This window comes from Chrysemys picta, chromosome 2, assembly GCF_011386835.1.
Source record: "Chrysemys picta bellii isolate R12L10 chromosome 2, ASM1138683v2, whole genome shotgun sequence".
Lineage (NCBI taxonomy): Eukaryota > Metazoa > Chordata > Testudines > Emydidae > Chrysemys > Chrysemys picta.
In genome coordinates this window covers 120,403,492-120,430,051 of record NC_088792.1, presented here as the reverse complement: position 1 = coordinate 120,430,051, position 26,560 = coordinate 120,403,492, and the positions used below count along the sequence as shown (strand labels likewise).

The 26,560-nt window shown below is 43.3% G+C and overlaps 1 protein-coding gene across 1 annotated transcript in view; it reads right to left on the bottom strand.

Moving 5' to 3' along the window:
* Nucleotides 1-26,560, bottom strand: part of LOC101939103 (dynein axonemal heavy chain 5-like) — a 278,668-nt gene that overhangs the window by 202,787 nt on the left and 49,321 nt on the right. Inside the window, exons 17-26 of the mRNA XM_008169357.4 lie at nucleotides 26,342-26,515; nucleotides 26,159-26,248; nucleotides 25,381-25,536; nucleotides 19,640-19,779; nucleotides 12,838-12,989; nucleotides 5,007-5,214; nucleotides 4,062-4,149; nucleotides 3,817-3,940; nucleotides 3,524-3,687; nucleotides 2,193-2,285 (exon numbers count right to left, since the gene is read on the bottom strand). Coding sequence (XP_008167579.2) covers nucleotides 2,193-2,285; nucleotides 3,524-3,687; nucleotides 3,817-3,940; nucleotides 4,062-4,149; nucleotides 5,007-5,214; nucleotides 12,838-12,989; nucleotides 19,640-19,779; nucleotides 25,381-25,536; nucleotides 26,159-26,248; nucleotides 26,342-26,515 — 1,389 coding nt within the window. The remainder of the gene's footprint in view (nucleotides 1-2,192; nucleotides 2,286-3,523; nucleotides 3,688-3,816; nucleotides 3,941-4,061; nucleotides 4,150-5,006; nucleotides 5,215-12,837; nucleotides 12,990-19,639; nucleotides 19,780-25,380; nucleotides 25,537-26,158; nucleotides 26,249-26,341; nucleotides 26,516-26,560) is intronic.

Sequence of the window (26,560 nt, the reverse complement as noted above, 5' to 3'; positions counted from 1 at the left end):
CACACACACACCCTACTGTATGTATTAACTATGGCTAGAAAGGACATGATTTCCACTGTCCAGTGGAGAAATGTCTTCTGTCTGCAGACCTTGCTGGAGCCCTAGGCATAACTAACAGTGTGAACCAAAGGCTGTGAACCAAAGTAGAACTGGTGCTGACACAACAGTAACATGCTAGGTATAAGCTAACATCAAATAAGCACATTCCTGACTGGAGAGGATGGCGCAAAACCACACATCTCTCAAGTAACTATGTTAACACATTCCTAAGAGATGGTACAAGAACACACCGACCCCTCCTAAAGATAAGGAGGGAATGACAGGATAATGGATAAGGATGTTTTTGTTCAAACTAGTAGGTACAAGGTATAAGGGTGGTAACTAACAACATCTGGAGTGTAATACGTAACTTGTTTGTACTAATGTATAAAAGAAGAAGTCATAGGAGGGGCATCTTCGTATTGGCCTAGGGGACAGCATCCTGTTATGCTGACTGAGTCTTTACCTTGTCACAGGCATGCATGGGTTAGCGTCCCTGTGACCTGTTGGACTCATTGTTCAACTCAAGTGTTCAGACTCATTTCTGACACACATTGAGCATTAGGTTTGAAAGAAGCATGCCTTTGAAAATTGTCCATGTTTCCTGAATCAACTTATCTGAAGCCTGCTTTCCCTGTCCCTGTTATATACAGGGTTGCAAACCAAAAATGTGCCATGGAGTTTCTGTGTCTGATCCAGGTAGGACCAGTCCAGACAGTATGCTCCTCCATCTAACTTTTTAAAACCGCTACATCTGAGGGCTACATAGAAATACAATATTCTTCTTCTTTAAGCCAAAGCTATTGCCACTCCATGGTAATCTGGCAGGCCCGGCTAGTAATTATAACTCTGCCCCTAGAGTGCAGACATGTCACCTGCATGACAAGACTAGGATCCACCAGCCCAAGGGAGGTTGCTCACAATGATTAATATTTTTATTGGATAAACTGGGTATTCGTATGTCCTTTTGGTTCCCTCATTTCCCTCCTCCCTTCCTCTTTTCTCTGGGAACCCATTGAAGCTCCTTTCGAAGCTTCAAGGGTCCACTTATTTTCCTATTTGCTCCCCACCTCCCTTTAAGAGCCAGGTGCTGAACCAACTATTCCTACAGTGGGAGATCTGCACACTTCTCTATGAAGACAAAAACTAGATGGAAAAAAGAAAGTGTCTTTAAAACATCCGTTTAATTTAATCTGGTACTACCATCACTAAAATGCATTAACGATAACTTTATGCTTATTGCATAGCATCACTACAAAGCAGAATTTTAAGGTTGTTTGAGTGCCTTAACTGTGCATTTCCATACCCTTACAAGTAGGGCCGGCTCCAGGCACCAGCACAGGAAGCAGATGCTTGGGGCGGCCAATGGAAAGGGGCGGCATGTTTCAGTCTTCGGCGGCAATTCAGTGGCGGGTCCCTCGGTCCCTCTCACAGGGAAGGACCGGCCACCGAATTGCCGCCGAAGAATGAAGTGGCGCGGTAGAGCTGCCGCCGAAGTGCCGCCAATCTTTATCTTTTTTTTTTTTTTTCCCGCCGCTTAGAGCGGCAAAAAAGCTGGAGCCGGCCCTGCTTACAAGTCTGGCGTTGGTTTAAGTTTAACCTTGACTATGACTGTCCTGTGTTTTTAGTGCTTGTTTTAGGGCAACTACAACATCCATGTGATGTTTTTTACTCTTACATTACTGATTGTATGTATTCTCCAGCTTAACACCATCTTAATACTGTTTTTCTCTGGGAAGATCAATAGTGTTTTATTATGCATAATTAGCTGCATAATAAAACACAGATGATGTTAGTTTTCTCCTACAGTCTGTAATAGCACTAACACTCTAACATTATTTGTAAAAATCTCTTTGTGTAAGCTAGTGCTCTTTTTAATATGGAAAACATTTTCAATAAACATACTAATAATGAATATGTCTTCTACTTAACTGACGGTTTAATGTAAAGATATGACATAAATATATATATATATATGTTTTCAGTAAATTGTACAATCTACCTCACCAGAAAAAATCCAAAACTACAGTGAAAAAATTAATGTAAACATAACCTTTCCTAGGAAATTTAGAAGTGTAAACCCTAAGTATTTAGTTTCTCTAACCATTCTTTTTTAACATTCTAAGCAATTTAAATTTTAAAAAGTACTCTACCTGCTGCTGTCTATGATGTAAATGAGCAAACTTCCACAGTGGGATATCTCTGGCCATCGATAATATGATATTTACTGCTTTGTTTACCGCATTCTGAAAAGAGTAAAACATTCACCTTAAACAAACATAAAGATCAGTCCTCACTAAAAAAAAAACAGCCTGATTAATAGCAAAGTTGAAAAACCTCTCATCTTTACATTCTTCCACTTAGCAATGCTATATTCTAATAAGTGATATATTATAGGGCCCCCCAAATAATTCATATACTTTGAGAAAGGAAAGGGGTGTTCCATAATGTCCTATCCACAACAGCACAAAGTTAAACCTGTTTAAAAAAATCATCTAACTTAAACATGGATTAAACCACATACTAATAATCCCTACACTTCTACATGCCCTTCATCCAAGGATTTTAAAGAGCTTTATAAACATTAATTATACCTCATAGCACATTGTGGTTTAATTATTATACCCTGTTTAAAGAGGAATAAACAGAGGCAGTTAACAGAATTAATTTAATCTTATTTCACAACCATCATAGAGTCCCTTTATACATTTATTTAGTCTAGTTACATACATTTGTAGCTGTACAAATGATGGCATCATACAACCCTTTCTATCTACAGTATTTAAATTTACTTTTTATTATCTGACTTCTTGTTCCCAGACCACACAGGCTGCAAATTAAATCTGACTGAGAATTCTAAGATTGATTTAGGGAGTGGCAGATCAAAATGTTGCTAGGCTGCCAGTCACGTTATAACCAATTGCTTTTGGAATCAGTGTAAAGTGATTCACGTAGCAGTTGATTTTAAGCATGTGCTTAAGTGTTTTGCTGAAATAAAATGGGATTACTCATATGCTTAAACCTAAGAACGTTCTTAAGTGCTTCACTAAATCAGAGCCTCATTGTGTGGCAACTGATATATAGCTGTTATTTCACACTTATATGGTCATTGAATATTCTTCAGGAGTTGTAAGTAATGGGCGCAGCCTGAGTTTTTACTGATTGCTTTGAATTCAACTTCTTTGGTTTGTACACCCTCTTTGAAAAGTTTTCCTTTTTAAAGTAGAGGATTATAGATGAGAGGTGTTAAGTTTCCAGTAGAATTATTGTTTTTATTGGACAGTATAACAGCTTGATTGATGGCTTCAGTTTTCTAATGTCTCAAGATACCATCTTGTGTACCACTGATTTTTTTTTTTAATTTTGTCCTATTTTTCCTCAGTTCTATTCTTATCTGAGGTTAAATAGACACACCTTATTTTAAAAAACAACGTATTTACATAACTTGTAAATTGTGATGTGCATTTATTTTTGTTGATGTTACCTGAATATCATCAAGACTTGGCCTCAAGACAACATTTGGAATGGCCAATTGAATTTCAGCTTTGAATAACGGAACTCTTTGATCTTTTATGAACTTGGTCATCTGATATTTAGAGTTGAGAACATGTAAGCGACGCCTTAAAGCATCTAAAGAAATCCTGGTGCCTATATAAATAGAACATTTTAGAAAAATTATAGTTGTGACCACAAGTTCAGAAATTTTTAAAATATTATAAAAATATGTTATATAATTAAAAAAATAAAAGTAAGTATAGTTTAAAATGCAAAACCTACATTTGACTAGAGAGTCAGTATTTTTCTGACAAAGCTGCCCCATCAGGTTATAGTAACTACAGGACAGACATTCCTGGCAGCGTGTTTTCTGTTTCATATCAAGATGTCCACAGGCAAATGAATCCTGAAAAGTCACAGTGAAACAGCAAACACAAAATAAAAAGGCTCCAAATAATTCATATTTCATAAATGAAATATAAGCAGCTTAAGAAATGCTTCGTAATTATTTACATTTTAGATCTTACCTGCAGATTGCTTTTGTCTTCCGGTTTCAATCTGTGCTTCAGAATGTCTATCAATTCATACATGGAACGTTCCACTTGCTGGCTTTGTCTACAAAGGAAAGTTATGGATTTCAGAATATAACCACCCACAAAAGAAATGGGGATGCCCAAAAGAGAAGAAAGCCTACTACCACTCTGGTTTTCAGAACACACTATATTAAAGGGTGAATGCGGAAATACACCTAAACTGTTCAGTTCGCTTCTACTGCCTGGATGTACTATAAAATAACCAATGGATGTTAAAGTATCCTGGGATATTTTCAGCATCCTATTTTGAAGACTGCAGTATATCCAATACAATTAGATCTCCTGGATTCTTTGAAGAGGATCAGGTTTTTTTTCCAGCTTTGGTGAGCAATCATAGACATACATTTCACCCAGGATGGGCTTATCAGGATGATACAGCAAGCTAACCTGATGTACAGACCAAACCATACAAACATTATAGTAGGCTAGAAGAGAGACAGCCTTCCATCATTCTGACATGCAAAGCACACTTAGATGTGTCTCAGTGGAACACAACTGAACAAGTATTACATGATAATGTAAAAATGCAAAATATTATATGCAGCACCTAGAGAGGGGAAGAGTCTATCTTCTAGTCCTAAATCAGTTAGTTAACATTAAGAATCAACTTTACTTGTCATTGCATAAATAATAGGTTGCTCTGAAGTTCTCTAACCAAAGGAAAGGAGAGTAAATATCAGTCAAGCAAAACAGGAAAGAAATAATATAAATGCTTTATTTTTGTTGCATTTAAGATGCCTATAGATTTTGTTGTTAAAAGTTCAGAATAAGAGTTCAGCTTGGTCCAGCAGTCTTATTTCAATAGGGATTAAAAAGCTAACCATACTATTTTAAATCCTACCATTATGGGCTCTACAAACCACACATGAGTAGACTTACTGAGACAGAGTTTCAGCAGCTGTAGCAGTAAGTTTTTCTGTCCTTTCCAGGAAAGCCAGTACTTCAATGGGATCATCTTCGGGTAGAGTTACAAGAGGAGTGTCTGACATATCCTGCAGAATTCTTTCAATTCTGCATTCCAGAGTGTCAGAAGCTTCTTTGACTATATACCCCACTTCTTCTAGGGAATTATAAACTTTCTTGAGGACTAAGCAAACAGAAAATAAAATGAGAATCTACAAAATATAGCACATGAAATCACTTTTTAAAATATCATATTATGTTGGAATACAAAAGGGTCATCTTTCTAAATGTGAATCTTAATTAATGATTACATACTGAATTAAAAGTCTGAAACCAAAGACCTAATGGGTCTCTGTGCATCTGAATCTTTAAATAAAACTGTTTTGCAAGAAAAGGACATAATGAAATACTTAGTATTATAAAAATACTATATTAAAGAGGCCAGTATCTAATGGAAAGGATCAATAACAGTATACCAGAAATAAAAGGAATGTTACTATTGAAAAGTTATTGCATCCTTCACACATACACCTACTTTAGGAAAAAGCAGATCTGTTCCATATTCCATCTAAACTATTCAGTGAAATTCAGTATTTCATCATTCAAATCAGTTTATGGGCAAAATTCCTCAAGGCAAGTTAGTATGTAGATTATGCCACTGAATTTCTTCTTACAAATATAAGATTGAATTTATCTGAGTCCTCTACAAGCATTGTGAGTACTAAATCATGCCAGAGAATGGTCTCAGAGACCAGGGAGTAGAGTTTTCCTCTAACTTTTCAATCTTTTTCAAACATTCATCTTCCCAATCCTCTTATCCACAAACCATTGATTTGCAACCAAGTACTATACATATTTTTGTTTTTTAATAAGTCTTTTGTATTTTTTTATTATGAAGAAGAGGAAAAATAAAATCACATAAAAATACATTCAGTGCAATCACCGCACTATGTCCCTTCAGAACCATACAGTGGTCATCATTAAAATGTCATAGTTTATCCACACAGTGGTATTGGAATTGCCAAAATTATTTCCCGTTCTAAGTAAAAAGATCGCTGGGGTATCTGATTTACTAACACGTGATAACAGTGCGCAAACTGATGTTTTTAATGGAAAATTCTGAACAAGAAAACTATCATATTTAACATGAACATCTCTTGTTAACAGACAGTTATTGAGTACACAAGCAAAAGTGAACTATGTTTTTTTGACTGTCAAAAAAAACCCAAACAATTTAACTTATTAATTTTGGAATCCAGAACCAAGATAAGGGTTAACCTTCACTACTGAAAAAATTGGACAAATGAGTCAGTCCATTAACTACACAGCATACATTTAAACTAAGCAATCCTAAACCCCTTTGCCCCTTGTTTCTCAAGCTCTACTTTAGGATGAATCCTATGTAATGATCCACATCTGAACAATTTTGGGATATTCTGGATGTGTTTTAGGAATCCCACTTCTATTTTTAATTGGATGTTATTAAACCGAACGTGGTTCCTTCCCCATCGGTGTGTGGTGGAGGTATGGAATGGTCTTGGAGCCCATCCACTGGACTGACATTCTTGAGATCCGGGTTCAACTCCTACCTCTCTTACAGATTTCAGCAATTTGCCTAACCTCTGCATCTGAGTCCTTCATCTGTAAAATGCATATATTGATTTTTCCCTACCTCTCTGGAGTATTATGAGGATAAATTAATTCATGTCTGTAGGGTGCCCAGACACAAGTGATGAGTACCATATAAGTACCTAGAAATATAGATGCTAAGTGTAATCAGGTAGCCCCCTTACAGGTAGTGATGTCTTGGGGTCAGCCCACCCACTCCCATCACCTGGCATGGCCCTTTAAGATTTGGGGACATTTTGATGTATGCAAAGACCTAGGAAATAAGAAGGTTTGATAGAGATGCCCCAGGAATCAGTAGTGTTTGGGAGCAAGTCATTTATTGTTTCTTTAAGGATCTAGAATCGGGAACTCTGCAGAGTGGATGGGGCAAGGTTCCCCTCTCACTCTACCAACTAGGGATGAGCTGTAAGGAAGAGGACCAGCATATATGCTGCCTCCTTCCTCAGAGCATGGCAGACACCAAGGGAAGGCTGCTTGCTGAATCTTCTGAGCCTGAGGACTGAGCAGGGATGCTGGAACCATTTGTATGTTGGGGGCGCTGAGAGCCATTGAAACTGTAAGCCCTGTATATGATGGAAATCACTTCAAGCAGCAGCAACCCCAGGACCCCTAGTTCCAGCACCTAGGTGACTGAATGCAGAGCAACAAGGGGGCATGCTGAAGGGCAGCACCCGATGATATTGAGCAATTCACAATTGCCACTCTGTAAAGATACAAAACCTGAAAGTGACAAGTACTTTTAACTCTCATTTAAATCAACTGGAGTTGACTGCACTCAGCACATCACAAATGAAAATGAGCAGTTGGCAGGATGAGGCCTTTAATCGGCTAGCAGGGGGTACTATTAAAGTGGCATATCCTGCTTGCTGATTTTGAGGTCCAAAATTGTCCTAAGAATAGCTCAGGATGGCAGAATTCTAGTAAAGAGATTCTTTACTCTGAGAAATGGGAAAGAAAGACTTAAAATGATCTAATTAATATTGAAATAAAAGATGCACTTTATAAGAACCAGTGCAAAATGTACTGGATAATTAATGCTTTGAAAAAACCCATTTAACTTCTACCAAACTAGGCACAAAAAGAAAGCATTTCATCCTCACTCAAGAAAAGCATGCGCTTCTAGGAAAGATTCTAATTCCCATCTCTAGTTCCTTAGAGCCACAGGAAGGCCAGCAGCAGCCACCCACATACCCCTGCTATAACTACTAGCTCAACAGACACACCGAAAAGCTGCCACAAAGAAAGCTGACCCAAAGAACCACATGGACCACTTCATCTGAAAGCATCAGTAAAAAACTATGTTCCCAATATTCAAACTGTAAGGTTTTAAGAGGGCAGTCACTGGATTAACATCCTTCGGGTAGTGAGGTGGGAGTTAATAAAAAAGTTTAATTTTAATTTAAATTATATTTGCAACATCTTTCTTAATAAATGATAATACGTTACTGTACTAACCAGTACCAAAAAATCCTTTGAGCTGAGATTGTAAAACAAAACATGCTGCTGTTTAGTGTTATCTTGTTGTTTACATTTTAAAAAACACAAGTAAAGCCATATACCAATCTGTCTCAACTGAAAAATGATCCACAAGCATAGCCTGTTGGCTTATTGTAGAACTGCAACATACTAATTCCTCCTAATGCCTTTACATTTAGGAATTTGGATCACTCATTATGTATTACAGGGGTCGGCAACGTTCGGCACGCGGCTCGCCAGGGTAAGCACCCTAGCGGGCCGGGCCAGTTTATTTACCTGCTGACGCGGCAGGTTTGGCCAATCGCGGCCCCCACTGGCCACGGTTCACCGTCCCAGGCCAATGGGGCAGTGGGAAGCCGCGGCCAGCACATCCCTTGGCCCGCGCCTGGAACCACGGCCAATGGAAGCTGCAGGGGCAGCACTGGGGACGGGGCAGCGCGCGGAGACCCCTGGCTGCCCCTATGTGTAGGAGCCGGAGGGGGGACATGCTGCTGCTTCCAGGAGCTGCTTGAGGTAAGCGCTGCCTGGAGCCTGTACCCCTGACCACCTCCCATGCCCCTGCCCCAGCCCTGATCCCCCTCCCACCCTCCGCACCCCTCGGTCCCAGCCTGGAGCACCCTCCTGCGCCCCAAGCCCCTCATCCCCAGCCCCACCCCAGAGCCCGCACCCCCTCCCACACCCCAACCCTCAATTTCATGAGCATTCATGACCCGCCATACAATTTCCATACCCAGATGTGGCCCTCAGGCCAAAATGTTTGCCCACCATTGTTTTATTGGATCAACTTCTGTTGGTGAAAGAGACAAGCTTTCGAGCTTACACAGAGCTTTTCTTCAGATCAGTGTAAGGTAGTCTAAATTACTGCAGATGCATGTAAGTTACACAACCTGAAACATCCCACCTGAAGGATTCCTTCTAAAGGCTCCTAAGTCTCTTTTGAAAATGGGAATTAGGCTGCTACGTCACAGACAGAGGGATGGATCCTGAATCGATCTGGTGAAACTGGTTGGGATTTGTTTTAAATTTGAATTTTGAGTCATTTTTAGTTTTCATTTACCCAGGAATGGTCAGCGATCACATGGGTGCCAAAGACTTCAGTGGTGCAGTAAGATTGCCAGAGATGGACATACACAGAACATCCAACCAGACCATCTGAAGGATGTAGCGAGAGTTCAATACTTGATCTGAAAGGAGGCTACGTCCCTTTGAGATTTGCCATGATGATGATAATAATAAGAACATAAGAACAGCCACAGTGGGTCAGACCAGTGGTTCATCTAGCCCAGGAGTCGGCAACCTTTCAGAAATGGTGTGCCAAATCTTCATTGAATGAATAATTCATTTATTCACTGTAATTTAAGATTTCACGTGCCAGTAATACATTTTAACGTTTTTAGAAGGTCTCTTTCTATAAGTCTATAATATAGAACTAAACTATTGTTGTATGTAAAGTAAATAAGGTTTTAAAAATGTTTAAGAAGCTTCATTTAAAATTAAATTAAAATGCAGAGCCCCCCGGACCAGTGGCCAGGATCCGGGCAGTGTGAGTGCCACTGAAAATTAGCTCGCGTGCCGCCTTTGGCACGTGTGCCATAGGTTGCCTACCCCTGATCTAGCCCAATATCCAGTTTTCTGACAATGGCCATAGCCAGATACTTCAGAGGGAATTCTGAGTGATCCGGTCCGTCATGTAGTCCCAGCTTCTGGCTAGTTGGAGGTTTAGGAACACCTAAAGCATGGGGTTGTGTCTCTAACCATCTTGGATAATAGTCACTGATGGACCTATCCTGCATGAAAGTATCCAATTCTTTTTTTAACCTAGCTGCACTTTGGCCTTCACAACATCCCATGACAACAAGTTCTACACGTCGACTGTGCATTGTGCGAAGAAGTACTTTTGTTTGCTTTAAACCTGCTGCCTATTCATTTCACCAGGTGACCCCTAGTTCTTGTGTTATGTGAAGAAGTAAATAACACTTCACTATTCACTTTCTCTACACCAGTCATGATTTATAGAACACTATCATATCCCTCCTTAATCAGATCTCTTCTAAGCTGAACTGTCCCAGTCTTTTTAATCTCTCCTCATATGGAAGCTGTTCCATACTCCTAATAATTTTTGTTATCCTTCTCTGCACCTTTTCCAATTCTACTGTATATTTTTGAGGTGGGGTGACCAGAACTGTTTTCAGTATTGAATGTGTGAATGTTCTATGGATGTATATAGTGATATTATGGTATTTTCTGTTTTATTATCTATCCCTTTCCTAATGGTTCCTGACATTCTGCTAGCTTTTTTTAACTGACACCACACGTTGAGCACATATTTTCAGAGCACTATCCACAATGACTCCAAGATCTCTTTCTTGAGTGGTAACAGTTAATTTAGATCCCAGCATTTTGTATGTATAGTTGGGATTATGTTTTCCAATGTACACTACTTTGCATTTATCAACACTGAATTTAATCTGCCATTTTGTTGCCCAGTCAGTTTAGTGAAATCCCTTTGTAACTCATCGCACTCAGCTTTGGACTTATCCAATTAATTTTGAATCATCTGCAAATTTTGCCACATTCATTTATGAATATGTTGAACTGCACAGGTTTCAGTACAGGTCAATAAGGGACCCTGCTATTTACCTCTCTCCACGAAAACCTTTTATTCACATTGTAAATTAAAGTTCACACATTGTGCACGTAATCTGGATAGATGGGGCAGGCACATCCAGGCCTGACTGATGAGGCTGGACATATACAATTTCCACCACAACCTACAATTTCCTGTCAGATTGTTACCTACAATGGTGACTGTTTCATAGAAGTGGTTTACGGACAAAATATTCTCCTTCAACAGCTGTACTTCAAACCCTACAGATTTGTACTCCCCTCCCAAATCATGCAACTGCCATATGTTTAAATAAACATTAAATTAATAAACAAAAAATTCATTGGGAAGCCATTAGGGTTGCTATACTTACAAAAGATACATGACACAAACCTACATAAACAAGGAAATGAAAAGTTAAGACACGCAATAATATGTACACTCTTCTCCTTCACCCACAGGCACATGCCTTAACACTACCACCACTACCATACATCACAGAACACACACCTCATCCTGAACTTTGCCCCCTAGAGATCCTAAACTCCTATCACACCCTTTACCAAACTACCTTCTACACACAACCCTTTACCAAACTACCTTCTCCCAACACAAACTACTCTCCAAACATCCAGTGATGGGAGGAAAACTATCTGCTAACAGGGTGTGCGGAGAGGGAGAAGGGGGGTCTGAATGAAGGTGACAGTACCTGCACTCTGGAGCATTGTAGTTGTGGCAATGGTAGGGTGTGTCCTTACTATTATTAATTATTATTATCATATTAGCATTATATTACCAACGATGGATTTTAAAACCTGGATTTATGTTATAATGGGTGGTGCCCAACTGTACTGATTTATTGATATGGATGTTTGGGATCTACATCTTTTTATTTACAAAAAGAACAGGAGTACTTGTGGCACCTTAGAAACTAACAAATTTATTAGAGCATAAGCTTTCGTGGACTACAGCCCACTTCTTCGGATGCATATAGGCTGAAACATATATTGAGGAGATATATATATACACATGTGTGTATATATATCTCCTCAATATATGTTTCAGCCTATATGCATCCGAAGAAGTGGGTATATATATCTCCTCAATATATGTTTCACCCTATATGCATCCGAAGAAGTGGGCTGTAGTCCACGAAAGCTTATGCTCTAATAAATTTGTTAGTCTCTAAGGTGCCACAAGTACTCCTGTTCTTTTTGCGGATACAGACTAACACGGCTGCTACTCTGAAACCTATCTTTTTATTTAGTATTCCAATCTACCCAGATTTACTTTGAATGCTGTACAGATAACAATGTATGAATAACAGTAATGTCAGCAAATTAAAATATTTTTTAAAATTTCTTGCTGACTATTTTTGTATAAGACTAGAATTTTCTTCTCAAAATCAAGACTCACATAGTACAAGCAATAATTTTTTCTACAAGCTTGTATCCCTGACTGCTTTATTTTGAACAATAATCCCTCTTTCTATTAATGTAAATAGTATGGCACAGAGTGTGACTGGCCTTTCCAGAGATGCATGGCTGTGTTTGAGCAATGAGTTTTCCTCCATCCCGTCTGAGCCCTGTAAAAGGGTCAGGGACAGTTGCAGTTCATCTGTTTAAGGAAGAACAGGGACAGCTCCCTTCAGGCAACATTGGGTATGCACACATCACCTCAGAGAAGGTTGGGAGAAGTCCGGGCAATGGCTCCATCCCTTATCCATGTTGACCCTGCTTTCCTGGATGCTCAGGAAGGGACAGTACTTCCCTGAGGAACAATCATTGACCGAGTCCCCGCAGAGCTATGAGGCAAAGCACCACCCCATTCACGTCTGTGCCTACCTAGCACAATCCATATAAATATAACTAAAATGTCATCACATTTACAATTAAACAAATGTAAAATATTTTAGTTTGTGAACATGAACACCATCCATCACTCACAACATGTAAAAGTAGATTGGAAAAAACTACAGAGTGCACTGCAGAGAACCATGTTCTACTGACAGTGGGACGTACCGAAAGACCTAATAGGTCTTTCCATCTGCAAACACTATGACTCTATGATTTGCATAGAAATAACAAAGATCCATACATGTGTCAATGTTTGGAGAAGTCCATGATAATTGTGTCAGGCCTGGAGTGAGGGATTCCTCAATTTGCTCCATAAATGGTTTCATCAGTGGTTCCAGAATAGCAGGAATTCCATTTACAAACTTCTTGTAATCAATCAAAAGATCCTGAAGTCTGCAAGATACAATCGTATTTTTTTAAGGCTAGCAATCATTTTTGTATTTCTTTCCATTTATTTAAAATGCACATAAGTCTGGGCACATCTGCAATATTAATTAATAAAAATCCATTTATTTTGAACCAACATCCAAAACTAGAAACTCTCCCTAACTTACTCAAACTAAGACTCTCAATAACAACAACAAAACAAAAATCCTTACAGACACTTAACACATCATCAAGGAGAAGGAAATGGCACATATCTTTTAAAAAAAATCCTATGTAATTTACCTTTATTACTAGTGTGACAGAGTGAGGGGGTGGGAGCAGTATGTTTGGGTCAAACTGCGAACTCCATCTTGTTTTGTGAATGGCATTTTGACTGTAACTTTCATTTTGGGGTGTGACCCTCATAGGCGCCGACTCCATGGGTGCTCCAGGGCTTGAGCACCCACAGAAAAAAACTAGTGGGTGCTTAGCACCCACCAGCAGCCAGCTCCCCCTCTTCCTTCCCACTGCCTCCCATCCACTGCCCAGCTCTGCCAATCAACTCTTCCCCCTCCCTCACAGCACCTCCCACCCACCGCAATCAGCTGTTTTGCAGCATGCAGGAGATGCTGGGGGGAGGGGGAGGAGTGGGGAGAGGGCATGCTTGGCGGAGGCGGCTGAACTGGGTGGGAAGAGGAGGGGCAGGAAGAGGCGGGCAGGGGTGGGGGCTTGGGAGAAGGGGTGGGAGCGGGGCCTGGCCGGAGCAGGGGTTTGAGCACCCCCGGGGCCCAGAGGAAGCCGGCGCCTGTGGTGACCCTCATGTGGTATTGCAACTCCTTTGTGAAAAAGGCATCCATTTTGGAATGATGGCTTGACACCTAGTGGCATGTCTAACTAGTCTGAGAAACCAGCACAAAGCAATCTAGGGCCATCAACATGGAATGAGTCTTCCCTAGTACAACTAGGGGTTTTCTATCCATAGGACCTTTGACTTCGACTCTCTACATAGAAGCCGACGGAGGTGGGGCTGGAGCCAGGAACTTCTCCAGTGGAAGCACAAAGGTAACCAAGTGGGACAGAGTTTTACAAGGTGGCTGCTTCTCAGAGCAAGAGGCTAGAACTCCATAACACAGAGAGAAAAATAAAAGGCTATGAGGGGCAGCCTAAGGATGCTGACCAAACCCAGGACTCCCGGCGGGGGTGAGATCAGACTTGGGGAGCTGCATTCAGGATTTTATTGTTTTTCAAAGATTTATAACTAGGAAAAGTGACTAGTCACTACTCAAATGCAGGGAGCTTAGAAGCACATGGGATACAGCAGTTGGGTCCAGTCATAACAGATAGTATCAGTCCCAAGAGGGAAACTGGGCCAGACTGTGCTAACAAGCAACTGGTATAACATAACCTATGGGCAGGACACTGAATAATATGCGTAGGTGGCCATTCAAATGGCTACAAAATAACCCTATTTCTTAAACTGCCACATAATGGTTCTCCAGAATCTTAGCCTCTACGGATGCAAAGAAAACTTTAAAAATGAAAATAATGTTCAGGTTTAGCACTGATACTAAACCTGTATGTTTAGTATCAGTGCTAAACCTGAGTCTGCTGACAGCCTGAAACAATCCTGGCCCAACAAGAGCTTTGTCACTGACTTCAGTGGAGCCAGGTTTTCACCCACCAGACTGCTCCTATATTAATCTCTATGTGTGTTAACTCCATGGACTAATGAGGACAATTTAAATGGGAGCACTGTTACTTATTTAACTACTGATCGCTTCCGCAAAAACATCCAGCTGTGGTGATTATCCATCATTGATGGATGAACCAGCAGATACTGGGGCAAGATAACTAGCTGCTGTCAAAGAATGGGGAATTCAAATCTCCTTCACACAAATGTAAAGATGCCTCTGTTCCAGCCCAAAAGAGGAAGGGTAAGAACAGATGCATCCCCTCTCCACTGAAAAATTTTCCACAGCCTCTTGAGTGCAAAAAAAAAAAAAAAAAGTGTCTGCTATACCTTGTTGGATATCAAAAGGGGAGGCTACTGACCTGTAACTGCAGGTTCTTCAAGCTGTGTGGTCCCTATCTGTATTCCACAGTGGGCTACACATGCGCGCCATGTGCCCGGAGCTGGACAATTTGAAAGTAGTGTCCATTGGTCCACGCATGTGCCCTGCTTCATCTCAGGCCTCCATCTGATGGGATAAAGGATGGGGCAGACTGTCTGCCTCTCCAGTTCCTTCTCTACCATGAGTCAGATAAGATCTGAAGCAGAGGGGAAGGAGGGTGGGTAGTGGAATGAGATAGGGACCACACATCTCGAAGAATCTCCACTTCTTCTTTGAGTGATGGTCCCTATTGTATTCCACTGAAGGTGACTGACAAGCAGTACCTAAGTAGGAGGGGATGCGAGGATATAGATGGTAGAGCTGAGCGGAGTACCGCTGTCCCAAAGACGCATCAGCAGAGGAGTCCTGCACCAGGGCATAAATGTCTCGCAAACATGTGACTGGAACCCCACATGGCTGCTTTACAGATGTCAAGGAGGGGCACCTTCTGAAGTGATGCCATAATTGTTGCTTGTGGTGTGGTGGAATAACCTCTTACCCCAAGGGGGTTGGGGCGGAGGAAGATTCGATAGCGGATAAAGTGTAATGCAGCCAGAGATCTATCTGGAGATTCTCTGAGTGGAGAAGGCGTGCCCCATAATTCTTTCTGCTATGGCAACAAATAGTCTCAAGGATTTCCTGATTGGCTTTGTTCTTTGCGGGTAAAAGGCCAGGCCTGCCAAACACTGAGTCTTCATTCCTTTGCAGAAGGGTGCAATTTTAGGAAGAACACAAGTAAGTGAATTGATTGGTTAACGTGAAATTCTGAGACTACTTTAGGAGTGAATTTGGGGTATAGATGCACAGAAACCTTATCCTTAACAATATAGTACAAAAAGGATCTGCCATCATCACTGCAAGCTCACCAATCCTTCTATCTGAAGTAGGGTGACCAGACAGCAAGTGTGAAAAATCGGGACGGGAGTGGGGGGGTAATAGGATCCTATATAAGAAAAAGACCCAAAAATCGGGACTGTCCTTTTAAAATTGGGACATCTGGTCACCCTAACCTGAGGTGACAGCTACAAGAAAAGCAACCTTCATGGAAAGGAGAGCATGAAGCAAGAAGCTAAAGGTTCTAAAGGGGGCCTACGGGTACTGAGAGAACAAGGTTTATGTCCCACTGGGGAGAAGTCTTCTGAATAGATGGGAAAGTTCTGATTAGGCCTTTCCAGAATCTATTGGTCAGTGGATGTGCAAAGACCGGGCAGCCATGAGAAGGTGGATGGTATGCACTGATTGCTGCCAAGTGGTCTTGCAAGGAGTTGATGGACAAGCCTGATGTCTTCAAAGATAGGATATAGTCCAAGATGAGGGGAATAGCTGCAGTTTCTGGGAGAATGCCTCTTTGATGTACCCAAGAAGAAAAGCGCTTCCATTTAGCTAGGTAAGATCTTCTAGTAGAGTCCTTTCTACTGTTCGAAAGGACATCTCACACAGCTGTGGAGCATGAATGTTTTAAGAATGATGCCCATCCAAATATCAAGCCCTATGGCATAGAGGACGCAGATCGGGATGCTTGAGCTTGCTGTTCCACTAGGTCAGGAGCTCAGGAAACGTTGGGCGGAGGACTGGTGTTCAGGACGACATGCATAGGAGGTTGGGAAACAAAAACTGTCTGGGCTAGAGGGGGGCGATCAGGATGAACTGTGCCCTGTCCTGCTGGATTTTGCGTAGAACTCATGGCAGGAGTGGTAGCAGAGGGAAGGCAGAGCTGAACTAGTCCAACCAAGAAAGAAGCAGAGTGGAGGGTAGCCCTGGAGTCCTTCAGGGTATGGAGGGACTCATCAGTCTTTTGGTTGAAAAGCTGCGATTCATTGAAGGGGAGGTCCTCAATGACATTCTGGGCCTCTTAGGGAACCCTTACACATGGAGCCATGACTCCCTGTGCATGACGATGGCAGTAGCCATAGCTCTGGAGGAAATATCTGCGGCATCGACTGAGGATTGAAGAACGGTCTTGGCTATCAGTTTGCCTTCATCTATCAGAGCTTGGAAACGAGCTCTGTCCTGCTGCGAAAGGCTGTCAGTAAATCCCACAAACTTGGCGTAGTTGAGGAAATCATATTTAGCCAGTAGTGCCTGGTAATTGGCTATCCTGAACTGGAGACTGGATGCTGAGAAGACCCTTCTCCCCAACAGATCCAAACGTTTACCCTCTTTATCAGGAGGAGTAGACCAGGCTCTTTCAGAAACGGCTTGGACTACCACTGAGTTGGGAACGGGGTGAAAAAACAAAAATTCCTTTGGTTGCCACATAGTAATGCTTCTCTGTCCTTTTCAGGGAGAACAGGTGGCAGGGGTGTGCCAAACTGTCCCAGTTGGCTGCAGTATGGCTTCATTATTAGGAAGAGCTATTCTGTTGGGTCCAGATGTATGGAGAATGTCTTTGAGTTTGTGCTGGGAGTCCTAGACTTCTTCAAGACGAATCTGAAGTTCTACAGCAACTCTGCAAAGAAGGTCCTGGAACTATCTGAAGTCACTGGTGGGTGAGGAGAGAGATGTAGGAGTCACTGCTTTGTCTGGAGACGAAGACAACCGTCTGACTGGTTCCAGCAGAACCGCAGTTTCTGGTGTGTAATGTTCCTTCTCCTTTTCTGTCATATCCGGGTGCATAGCTGAGTGTTCCTTTAGAGAGGGGGCAAGTGGTGGTGACTCCCTAGCAAGTGGTGGTGACTCCCTAGCAAATCGGGTCGACTCTGTAGGGGAGAACTGGTCCCAAGATCCTCAATATGGCCAGTAGGAAAGGTCAACAGGTGGTCGCAGGGGCTCCCATGGCATGGGGTACATCGACAGCTCCGAGTTGGATGAGGCAGAGGTTGGCCCCAAACCAGTGCAGATCTTTTGGGTGGCAGAGGATACATAGGATATGGGGGGGAAAGGTTCATCGAGTGGTTCAGAATCTCCCAATTAAGAGAAGGTTGATTCTGGTTCCAACGGCAGTACTGTCGGAGCTGTCAGAGGGAAGATATTCCCTGTATGGATGGGGTCAAACTCCTTCCAGCTGTCAACTCCTGCAGTGGTGTTTTTATCTCTCTGGACATGGAGGGCCCCTGATGAGGAAGAGAATTCCGGATCCAGGACAGCAAAAATGTCCTGTGGAGCAGTAATGGATTCAGATCTCTCTGGTGTGAGAGGGGTTCTACTTGTTCGAGCCACTGGAGGCGGCAAAGAAGACAGTGCCCGAAGTTGGCGATGATCGGACTTCGTCAGTACTGATCAATACAGGGGTTCTGGAGGTGCCAAGGATAACAGTACCAACTGATCACGGTCCGGTACCAATGTAGCCCAATACTTATGAATTTTCTTGTCATGCCTCTTGGACTTCGGCTGTACTAAGTCCTCATGGGCTGAGCTGATGGGCTTACTTAGAGCCAAATCCGATTTCTTTGGAGTGGATTTAGAGGAAGACTTAGTCTCATGCTTATAAGCGTGCTTCCTGGATTCCTGACAAGATCCTGCCAGAGGGCCTGGGGGTGGGGGTGGAGGTAGACTGGCAGATTGATTGGCACCTAGCTGCAATGTCGGCTTCCCTGAGGCCGCACAGGCAGCACTGGTGGTCATCACTATCCGAGAAGGATTGTGGGCAGGAAGAGCAGAGTTTGAAGCTCAGAATCCTGAGTATAGTCCAGGACCCAAACAGAGTCCAAAACACTAAACTGTACAAACTGTTAAAACTATTTATAAAACTAGATCTAATTCTTATTTTGTAGGATGAAGCTGAAGCTACGGACACAGGAGGTTCCAACCCAAACCATGCAGCGGTAAGAAGGAATTGGAAAGGAAGTCAGTCCGTCCCATCGTTTACCCCCTTGAACGGAGGCATGAAGTGAACCAGGGCACATGTAGGGACACTACTTTCAGATTGTCCAGCTCTGGGTGCATGGTGCACATGCATAACCCATAGTGGAACACAACAGGGACCATCACTCGAAGAAGGATCCCAATTTCCCCTTCCCAGCTGCCAAATTCTCCAGTTTTTCCCTGACAACTTCTATAGGGCAGTTATCCATTGTCAACAGGAAAATCTTCTACACATTAATAGCTGAAAATCTGGGGACAGAATAAAATAAATTGATTTTTCACCAAAATAAAGAAATAAGTAACACACGGAATAGTATATTGACAGTACTTTGTACTGCACTTGGATTGTAGCAGGGACAATTAGTAGGGAGAGGAATTGGAGTGCAGTGCTCCATAATTCTAGCACCAATGCAGCATAGTTTTGGCCTAATGTGCCACACAAGACATGGAGATTTGCATATGAGAGAATGTCCTTGTCTTTGGAATGATTGCAAGAGTTCAAAGGGGCTTTAAGGAAAAGGCATAAGAAAAGAGTATTGATGATTTCTAATGATCAGGTATTTATGGAGATGGAAGCCATGGGACCACTACATTGTGGACAATATTATTAAAGAAGGGTGGGCAAATGTACTTAGATTCCATTGGACTCTACTAACATCTGTCACAAGGAAAAGTTATTATAATAACCAAAAAAGCAGGTAGAAATGAGGCCCAAAAGAAAATTTCCAGATAAAGATGAAATCAAGTTAAGTGTTCACTAACTTCATTTGCTGTTCTTTAATCTGTTCTTCTTCTGCACACATACCAAGGGCAACATCTGGAACTTCAAAATTCATTTTTTTCAGGTATTTTGTTTCACACAATACTTCGAGGACCATGGGATCCAAATTCACAAATAATTCCTTCACACACCAGAACAGGAGGAGGAGAAAAAACAACAGTGAACATAAAGTGACAGTTTGGTGGTCACATAGGCTGTGTGATTTTTCTGAAAAATGTATAAAGTGTAGTACAGATGACTAACCAAGATTTTGAAAATGGGCGCCTACATTTAGACTCCTGAACCCATACTCAGGCACCTCTATACATTACTGGATTTTCCAAGTGCTGAGCAACCAGCAACTCCCACTGACTTCATTGTGCTATGAATCTTTCACTGTATCCTTATCATTTGAATAAAGATATTGGCTAAAACAGTCTTCTTTCTCCATACACTGTGGTCAGAAAACCCAAAACTTGCTAAGCTAGAAAATTATTCCTGCCAATATGAAAATAAAAATTTACATGGTCAGTAGTTTTGTAACTACACAAGAACAATTGCTTATCATCAGAAACTAGCAAAAAAGTCAGTCAAAGCAAAAAAGCAAAAAAAAAAGGCAGTTAAAAAAGCAAACAGCATGTTAGGAATCATTAAAAAGGGGATAGAGAATAAGACGGAGAATATATTATTGCCCTTATATAAATCCATGGTACGCCCACATCTTGAATACTGCGTACAGATGTGGTCTCTTCATCTCAAAAGGCAACTAAAATGATTAGGGGTTTGGAACGGGTCCCATATGGGCAGAGATTAAAGAGGCTAGGACTTTTCAGCTTGGAAAAGAAGAGACTAAGTGGGGATATGATAAAGGAATATAAAATCATGAGTGGTGTGGCGAAAGTGAATAAGGAAAAGTTATTTACTTGTTCCCATAATATAAGAACTAGGGGCCACCAAATTAAATTAATGGGCAGCAGGTTTAAAACAAATAAAAGGAAGTTCTTCTTCTCACAGTATACAGTCAACCTGTGGAACTCCTTGCCTGAGCAGGTTGTGAAGGCCAGGACTATAACAGGGTTTAAAAGAGAACTAGATAAATTCATGGAGGTTAAGTTCATTAATAGCTATTAGCCAGAATGAGTAACGAATGGTGTCCCTAGCCTCCTGATTGCAGGAGAGAGATCACTTGACCATTACCTGTTAGGTTCACTCCCTCTGGGGCACCAGGCATTGGCCACTGTCAGCAGACAGGATACTGGGCTGGATGGACCTTTGATCTGACCCAGTATGGCCGTTCTTATGTTCTTAAAAAAAGTTATATTTTAGCAACAAAGCAGCCTTTCAGCTATCTGGGCACAAAAAACTCAAAATAATTAATTTTTATGTCAATAACTCAAGAATAACCACAATAAAGGCCTGATCTTCCATATGGAGGGGGGGAGGGTGTTGTTACATTTGGGCATAATAAAATTTGGATGTAGTTTTACCTTTTTTTCCTTTTCTTAAAAACTAGGATATTACATTTTTAAAATTGAAATTAACAAAATGTTATTAAGGTTGGAAAATCAGGCACTCAAGTTACAATTAATGTTGCCCATTCTCTCTCCTCCTCTGCACAGAATTCCTACGTGATGTGGGCAAGTCTCTTAAATTAAATTTTGGCCAGTGGCCATTAATTGTGTGTACATCTCTGGATGCCTGTAGAGAGGCCTTACTGGGAATCTGGGAGGTAGGCGGGCACAAGACTGCCCACGTCTAAAGGCCCCTCCCCCAGCCTTGCGGGAAGGACCGCTGGACCAGGGAACCAATGGAATGCGGGGGACAACTAATGAATAACAGGGTCAGGAGTGACGGTCACAGGTTAAAAACTAGGGATCCAGAGGGGGCAACGAGCAGAGAACACCGGACAGTGCCCACTGCTCCTCAAAGCTGTCTAGGGAGCCAGCAGATGCTGCCCAAAGGAACTCTGCCCGGATGCGTGAGACCAGGGAGGAGTGGAAATAGGCCCCACAGTCGCAGAGCACCCCCTCATCTAGCATCCTCCTCTTGGTGTTGAAGATGGCCACTTTGGCCAGGGCCAGGAGGAGGCTGACAAGGAGGGGGGCCACGGACAGGGTGTGAGTATAAACAGGTGTGGGGAAAAGTGCAGCCAGAACCTCAGTGCAGCCAGAAGGTTCTGGAGGAGCCGGAATAGGGGCTGTAACCTGGTGCATCAAGATAAGTGTGCGCCAGGTTCTCCCTCACGCCGCAAAAGGGGCAGGCGTCGGGGATGGGGGTGAACCACGCCAGGTACATGCCCTTACTCACGGCTCCATGAAGGAGCTGCCAACCAATATCCCCGGCGGGCTGTGGGACCGGAGTGGAATAGAGGCTGGCCCTCTGTGGTTCCTCACCCTCCACAGGTTGTAGATAGTCCCACCATTTGATATCAGGGCGGGACACGAGGGTAAGGAAGTGAAACGTGTGGAGCACGAGCATGTAGAATTGTTTCCTTGGCACAGTTCGGAAGTGAACTGGCTGCGGGGCACGCAGCCAGCTCGGATTGTGGGAAGGGAGGGGGCTGGGAGGGCTCGTGGGACAGGGGCCCAATGAAAAGGTCCGGAGGGCCTGGGGTGAGGGGTGGGCGGGGAGCACCCTCTCGCAGTACCCGCTCAAGGAAAACCCAAGAGGTGGGTGACAAGGCTGCCCCAACCTCCTGGAGAACGCACAGTGGGGTCAGGAGGGTGGAGAGCCCCATGCACCGACCGAGCGCTCTGGTATCCACCCAGTCCCCTCTGTCATAGTCCAAGAGGTCTCTGAGTCTGATCGTTTCTGCCATGACCAGCCTCCGGTGCACCGAGGGGAACTCTGCCACCTGCACACGAAGGTAGGGGTTGTGTAGCAGGGGCTCTGCAAGCAGGTCCACCCCATCAGTGGCCCAATGGACCTGGTGGCCAAGAATAGCTTCCAGGTCTGGAGGAGGTCCTGGTAGAAGACCAGAAGCTCAGAGAGGTCTCACGGAAGACCCTTGGGTGGAGAAAAAAGAGCTGCTGGTCGTATCGGAGCCCTCGAAGGCAGCGGAAGGCATGTGCCAGCGTGCTCCACACCAGACTACCTGTGCTATAAAGGAGTCTCTGCAGGACCTGGAGGTGGAAGACATGGAGGTGGCTGTTGGGGCAGACCGGGCCCTGTCCTCCCTCCTCCAGGGGAAGACTCAGAACCCCTGCAGAGACCCAGTGCAGTCCTGGCCAGAAGAACTCCAGAGCTACACTCTGGAGCCGGGCCAGGATCCCCAGGGCCAGGCTCAGGGTGTTGAGCCAGTGCCAGAGCCTGGACAGGACTAGTTGGTTCAACACCAGCACCCTCCCCCCGCAGGGAGAGGCACCTGAGGATTCCGTTCATCTCTGCAGCCACTCACCCACCCTGGCCTCCAAATCCTGCCAGTTCTCTGGCAGAGAAGGATTCGTGGCGGAAAGGTAAACACCGAGATAGAGCAGTGGACCTACGATCCACAGGATGGCTTGAAGCGTGGGTGGGAGGGAGCTTGTCTGCCACCCGTCCCCGACCATCAGGCCAGAGCTCTTGACCCAGTTAACCTGGGCGGAGGAGGCCGCCGAGTAGATTGCCTGGCAGGCCTCCACCCGCACCAGGTCACCCAGATCCTGGACCACGAGAAGCACGTCATCGGAGCACACCAACAAGACCAGCCGCAGCTCCGGCTCCCAAAGCACCAACCCTGTCAACCTCTGTCAGAGGACACAGAGGAAGGTCTTGATCGCCAGAGTGTACAACTGGCCTGACAGCAGGCATCCCTGACGTACCCCCCGTCCGAAGCTGACCGGCTTGGTCAGGGTCCAGTTGAGCCTGACCAAACATTCCGCGGAGGCGTACAGCACCTGGAGGAAGCCCACAAACTGGAGCCGAACACCCACAGAGTGCCCAGGAGGTACCCGTGGTCTATCCTGTCCAACACCTTCTCCTGGTCCAGGGGACAGGAGGGCGAACGACATACTATCCTTACCAGACTTGAGAATGAAAGACCACTACCCTGCCCATGGTGGGCAGAACCAAACCCACCCTGCCCAGCTCATCAGAAGTACCGGGCAGGGCACGAAGTATAAAGGGAGGGCCCTGCAGTTCAGTTGCGGCTGTACCAGGAAGAAGGCGGACGTCTCTTCTAGGGAGCCGAGCCTTCTTTGGGACCCTGGACCAGCAGCCGAGCAGATCAGCGCCCCACAGACTGAAGCGAGCGAGGACCCCAAGGAATGGCTGAAGTGGCCCACCGCCCAATTGCGAGGCAGCCAGACAGAGCTCCAGCTTAATAGAGCAATGCCATCTAAGTGAGGGAGGAAGTAGCCCAGGGAAACCAGACTTTGATCCGGTAGTGCTGCCAGGAAGTGAGGCACCATATTTAGGTTTCCCCGCCAACCCAGTGGCAGAACCACCTGCCACTAATAGGGCCATTGGCTGGGATCCAGTGTAGTAAGGTGGGCCCAGATCCCCCTATCCCCTTTGCCACTACCCCCACATCTGTGGATTGGCAGCACACTCATGCTAGGACGGAAGGCCTGTGCCTTGATTGTTGGTTGCCCCAGCCAGGAGGCTGTGGGGCTCTAGATCGTTGATTGCCGTATGCCTTAGCCAGGAGGCTTTAGGCTAAAGACTGCATATTCCTCTGCCCTGCCCCGGGGGCCAGTGCTCCAGACTGTTGACTGTTGTTTACCCCCAGCCAGGAGGCTGCAAGCTATAGACTGCTTGTTGCTTGACCCCAGCCAGAGGGGCCCGAGCCCAATTACTGTTGCCTGACGCAGTGAGGCGGAGTTGCCTCCCTCCCCACTCAGATGTGAGGGACCACTTCACTGCCCAACCTGAGTCAAAGAAGGTCTAATATGCAAAAGAGCTAACGACTCACAAATGCAAATGAAGTCAGTAAGAGCTACTTGATACATGAGGCAGTGTGGTCTGGAGGAATGTGCATAGGGATGGGAATCAGGACAACTTGAATTCTAATTCTGAATCTGTCACTGAGTCACTCTGGATTTAGGTAAATCACTCTAATGTCACATCTCCATTTCCCCATCTGGGATTATACCTACTTCAGAGGAATGATGTTGCAAGGATTAATGTCTGTACAGTGCTTTGAACATGTAAAGTGCTATAAAAATGCTAAGTGCTCTAAAAAGTCAGGTTCTAGGTATCTAAAGTGGAGGCTTTCCAACCACTGAAGCATTCAAAATTGCATATTTTGGACTTAATCTCTCTGTGCTGTAATCCCTATCTATAAAGTAAGGATAATAATACTTTCCTAACTCACCAAGTAGTTGCGACCTCAAATTCATTGATATTTGTGAGGTACTCAGTATAGTGTTGATGAACATAGAAAAGACCATGAGGCAGTTAATAATTACATATTTGCTGCAGGTTTTGGACAATGTATAATAAATATAACATGGAAAGCTTAGGATAAAAAAAATCAACTAGCTATATCATTCTCTGAGTATTGTCCGTTACATGCACTAACATAAGAACGAAATGAGATAGGCATGCTGTGGGAAAAACTAGCATGCGATCAAACAATTAAAGTCTATATTGTAATATATAGACATAAGGGGGTAGAATTAAGGTCACACAGAGTAACCTTAGAGTGCTTTATTTTGCAAGCTTAATGGCATTTTATAAACATAGTTTTGTGTGTGTGATTAAAGTAAAAGTAATAAATTTCATCCTTCACTATCCTTTTATTTTTAACTTTTAACTTCCTTACCTTGGTTTCTGGATGTCTGACAAGCAATGAAGCACGCAGTCCATTCTTAGCTTGCTCAGCAAACCTGCACCAGGCTCTGTGATAAAGAAGTTCGAATTCTAAAAGAACAGCAGCCATTTTGTTGTAGCTCCAAATTACCTTCTTCATTTCCGGAGTCTACAAATCACAAGAAATTAGTTTTTATAATGTTGTGCTCATATAATGGATTAGATTGTGCCTACCAGGCCTTTCCTCACGATGGTCAATGGAACCAAACAGGTGTGGAGTTTGTAGGCCAAGCCATTTTGAAGATCAGATGTGCCAAACAACTTAGAAAGATATTTTAAAATTCAATGAGGAAATTTTTAAAACACCTTCTCATTTTTATCAACCTTACCTACAAAAATTCTACACTGTAATATGAGACGTGGCATGTGCAATTTCACAGAGATTTCTTTTTTTCAATCATTTGTTGAAACAATGGCCTACAGTGCAGGACAATGTGGCGCAGGGGCAGGCCCAGGTGAGGACAAAAGGAGTGACCTGAGTTACCTACTAGGACCAAGCAGCAGAAGGTGATTGGGAAACAGCTGTGATGAGCCACAGAGGGAACTGGCATTGCCACCAGAGGTCAGAAGCTAGTGGTCAAGTATGGCAGGAGCTTCTCTAGGATCTGAGGGCCAGGCCTTTAAAGTTGCAGAGGAATGGATATAAGGGAAATGACATGTTATTGGCATGTCCTTTTTTTTTTTTTTTTTTTTTTTTTTCAAATTTAGCATTCCCCCCACTAATTTCCAACCTTCAAAAGTGCAGTCTTCTTTTTAAAAAATTTCATTGGATGGTCTATTTTTCTGAACAACTGCCGAGCCCACATAATCTTCCCAGTTACCTGCAATGGAGCAAGATTTAAGTTTATGTTTTCATTAACATAAAACAGACAAAGAGTAAAGATCTTTTTCTCTCGCCTTAGTTTCATCCTTACAGGAGGTACATTACGAGGCATAGGCGGATTTTCTTTTTGCTTCTGGTAGAGTTTTCGAACCAGATCTAATTCTCGGCTGTATCGCTGAAGGACGATTATATATTTTTCAGTAAGATCAATATGGTCTTTACCAATGTGTTCAAACTTCATCAGAAGTCCCAACATCTGTTCAGTCTAAAAAGAGAGATTGGAGATTTGCAGTTAATGCTCCATCAAGAT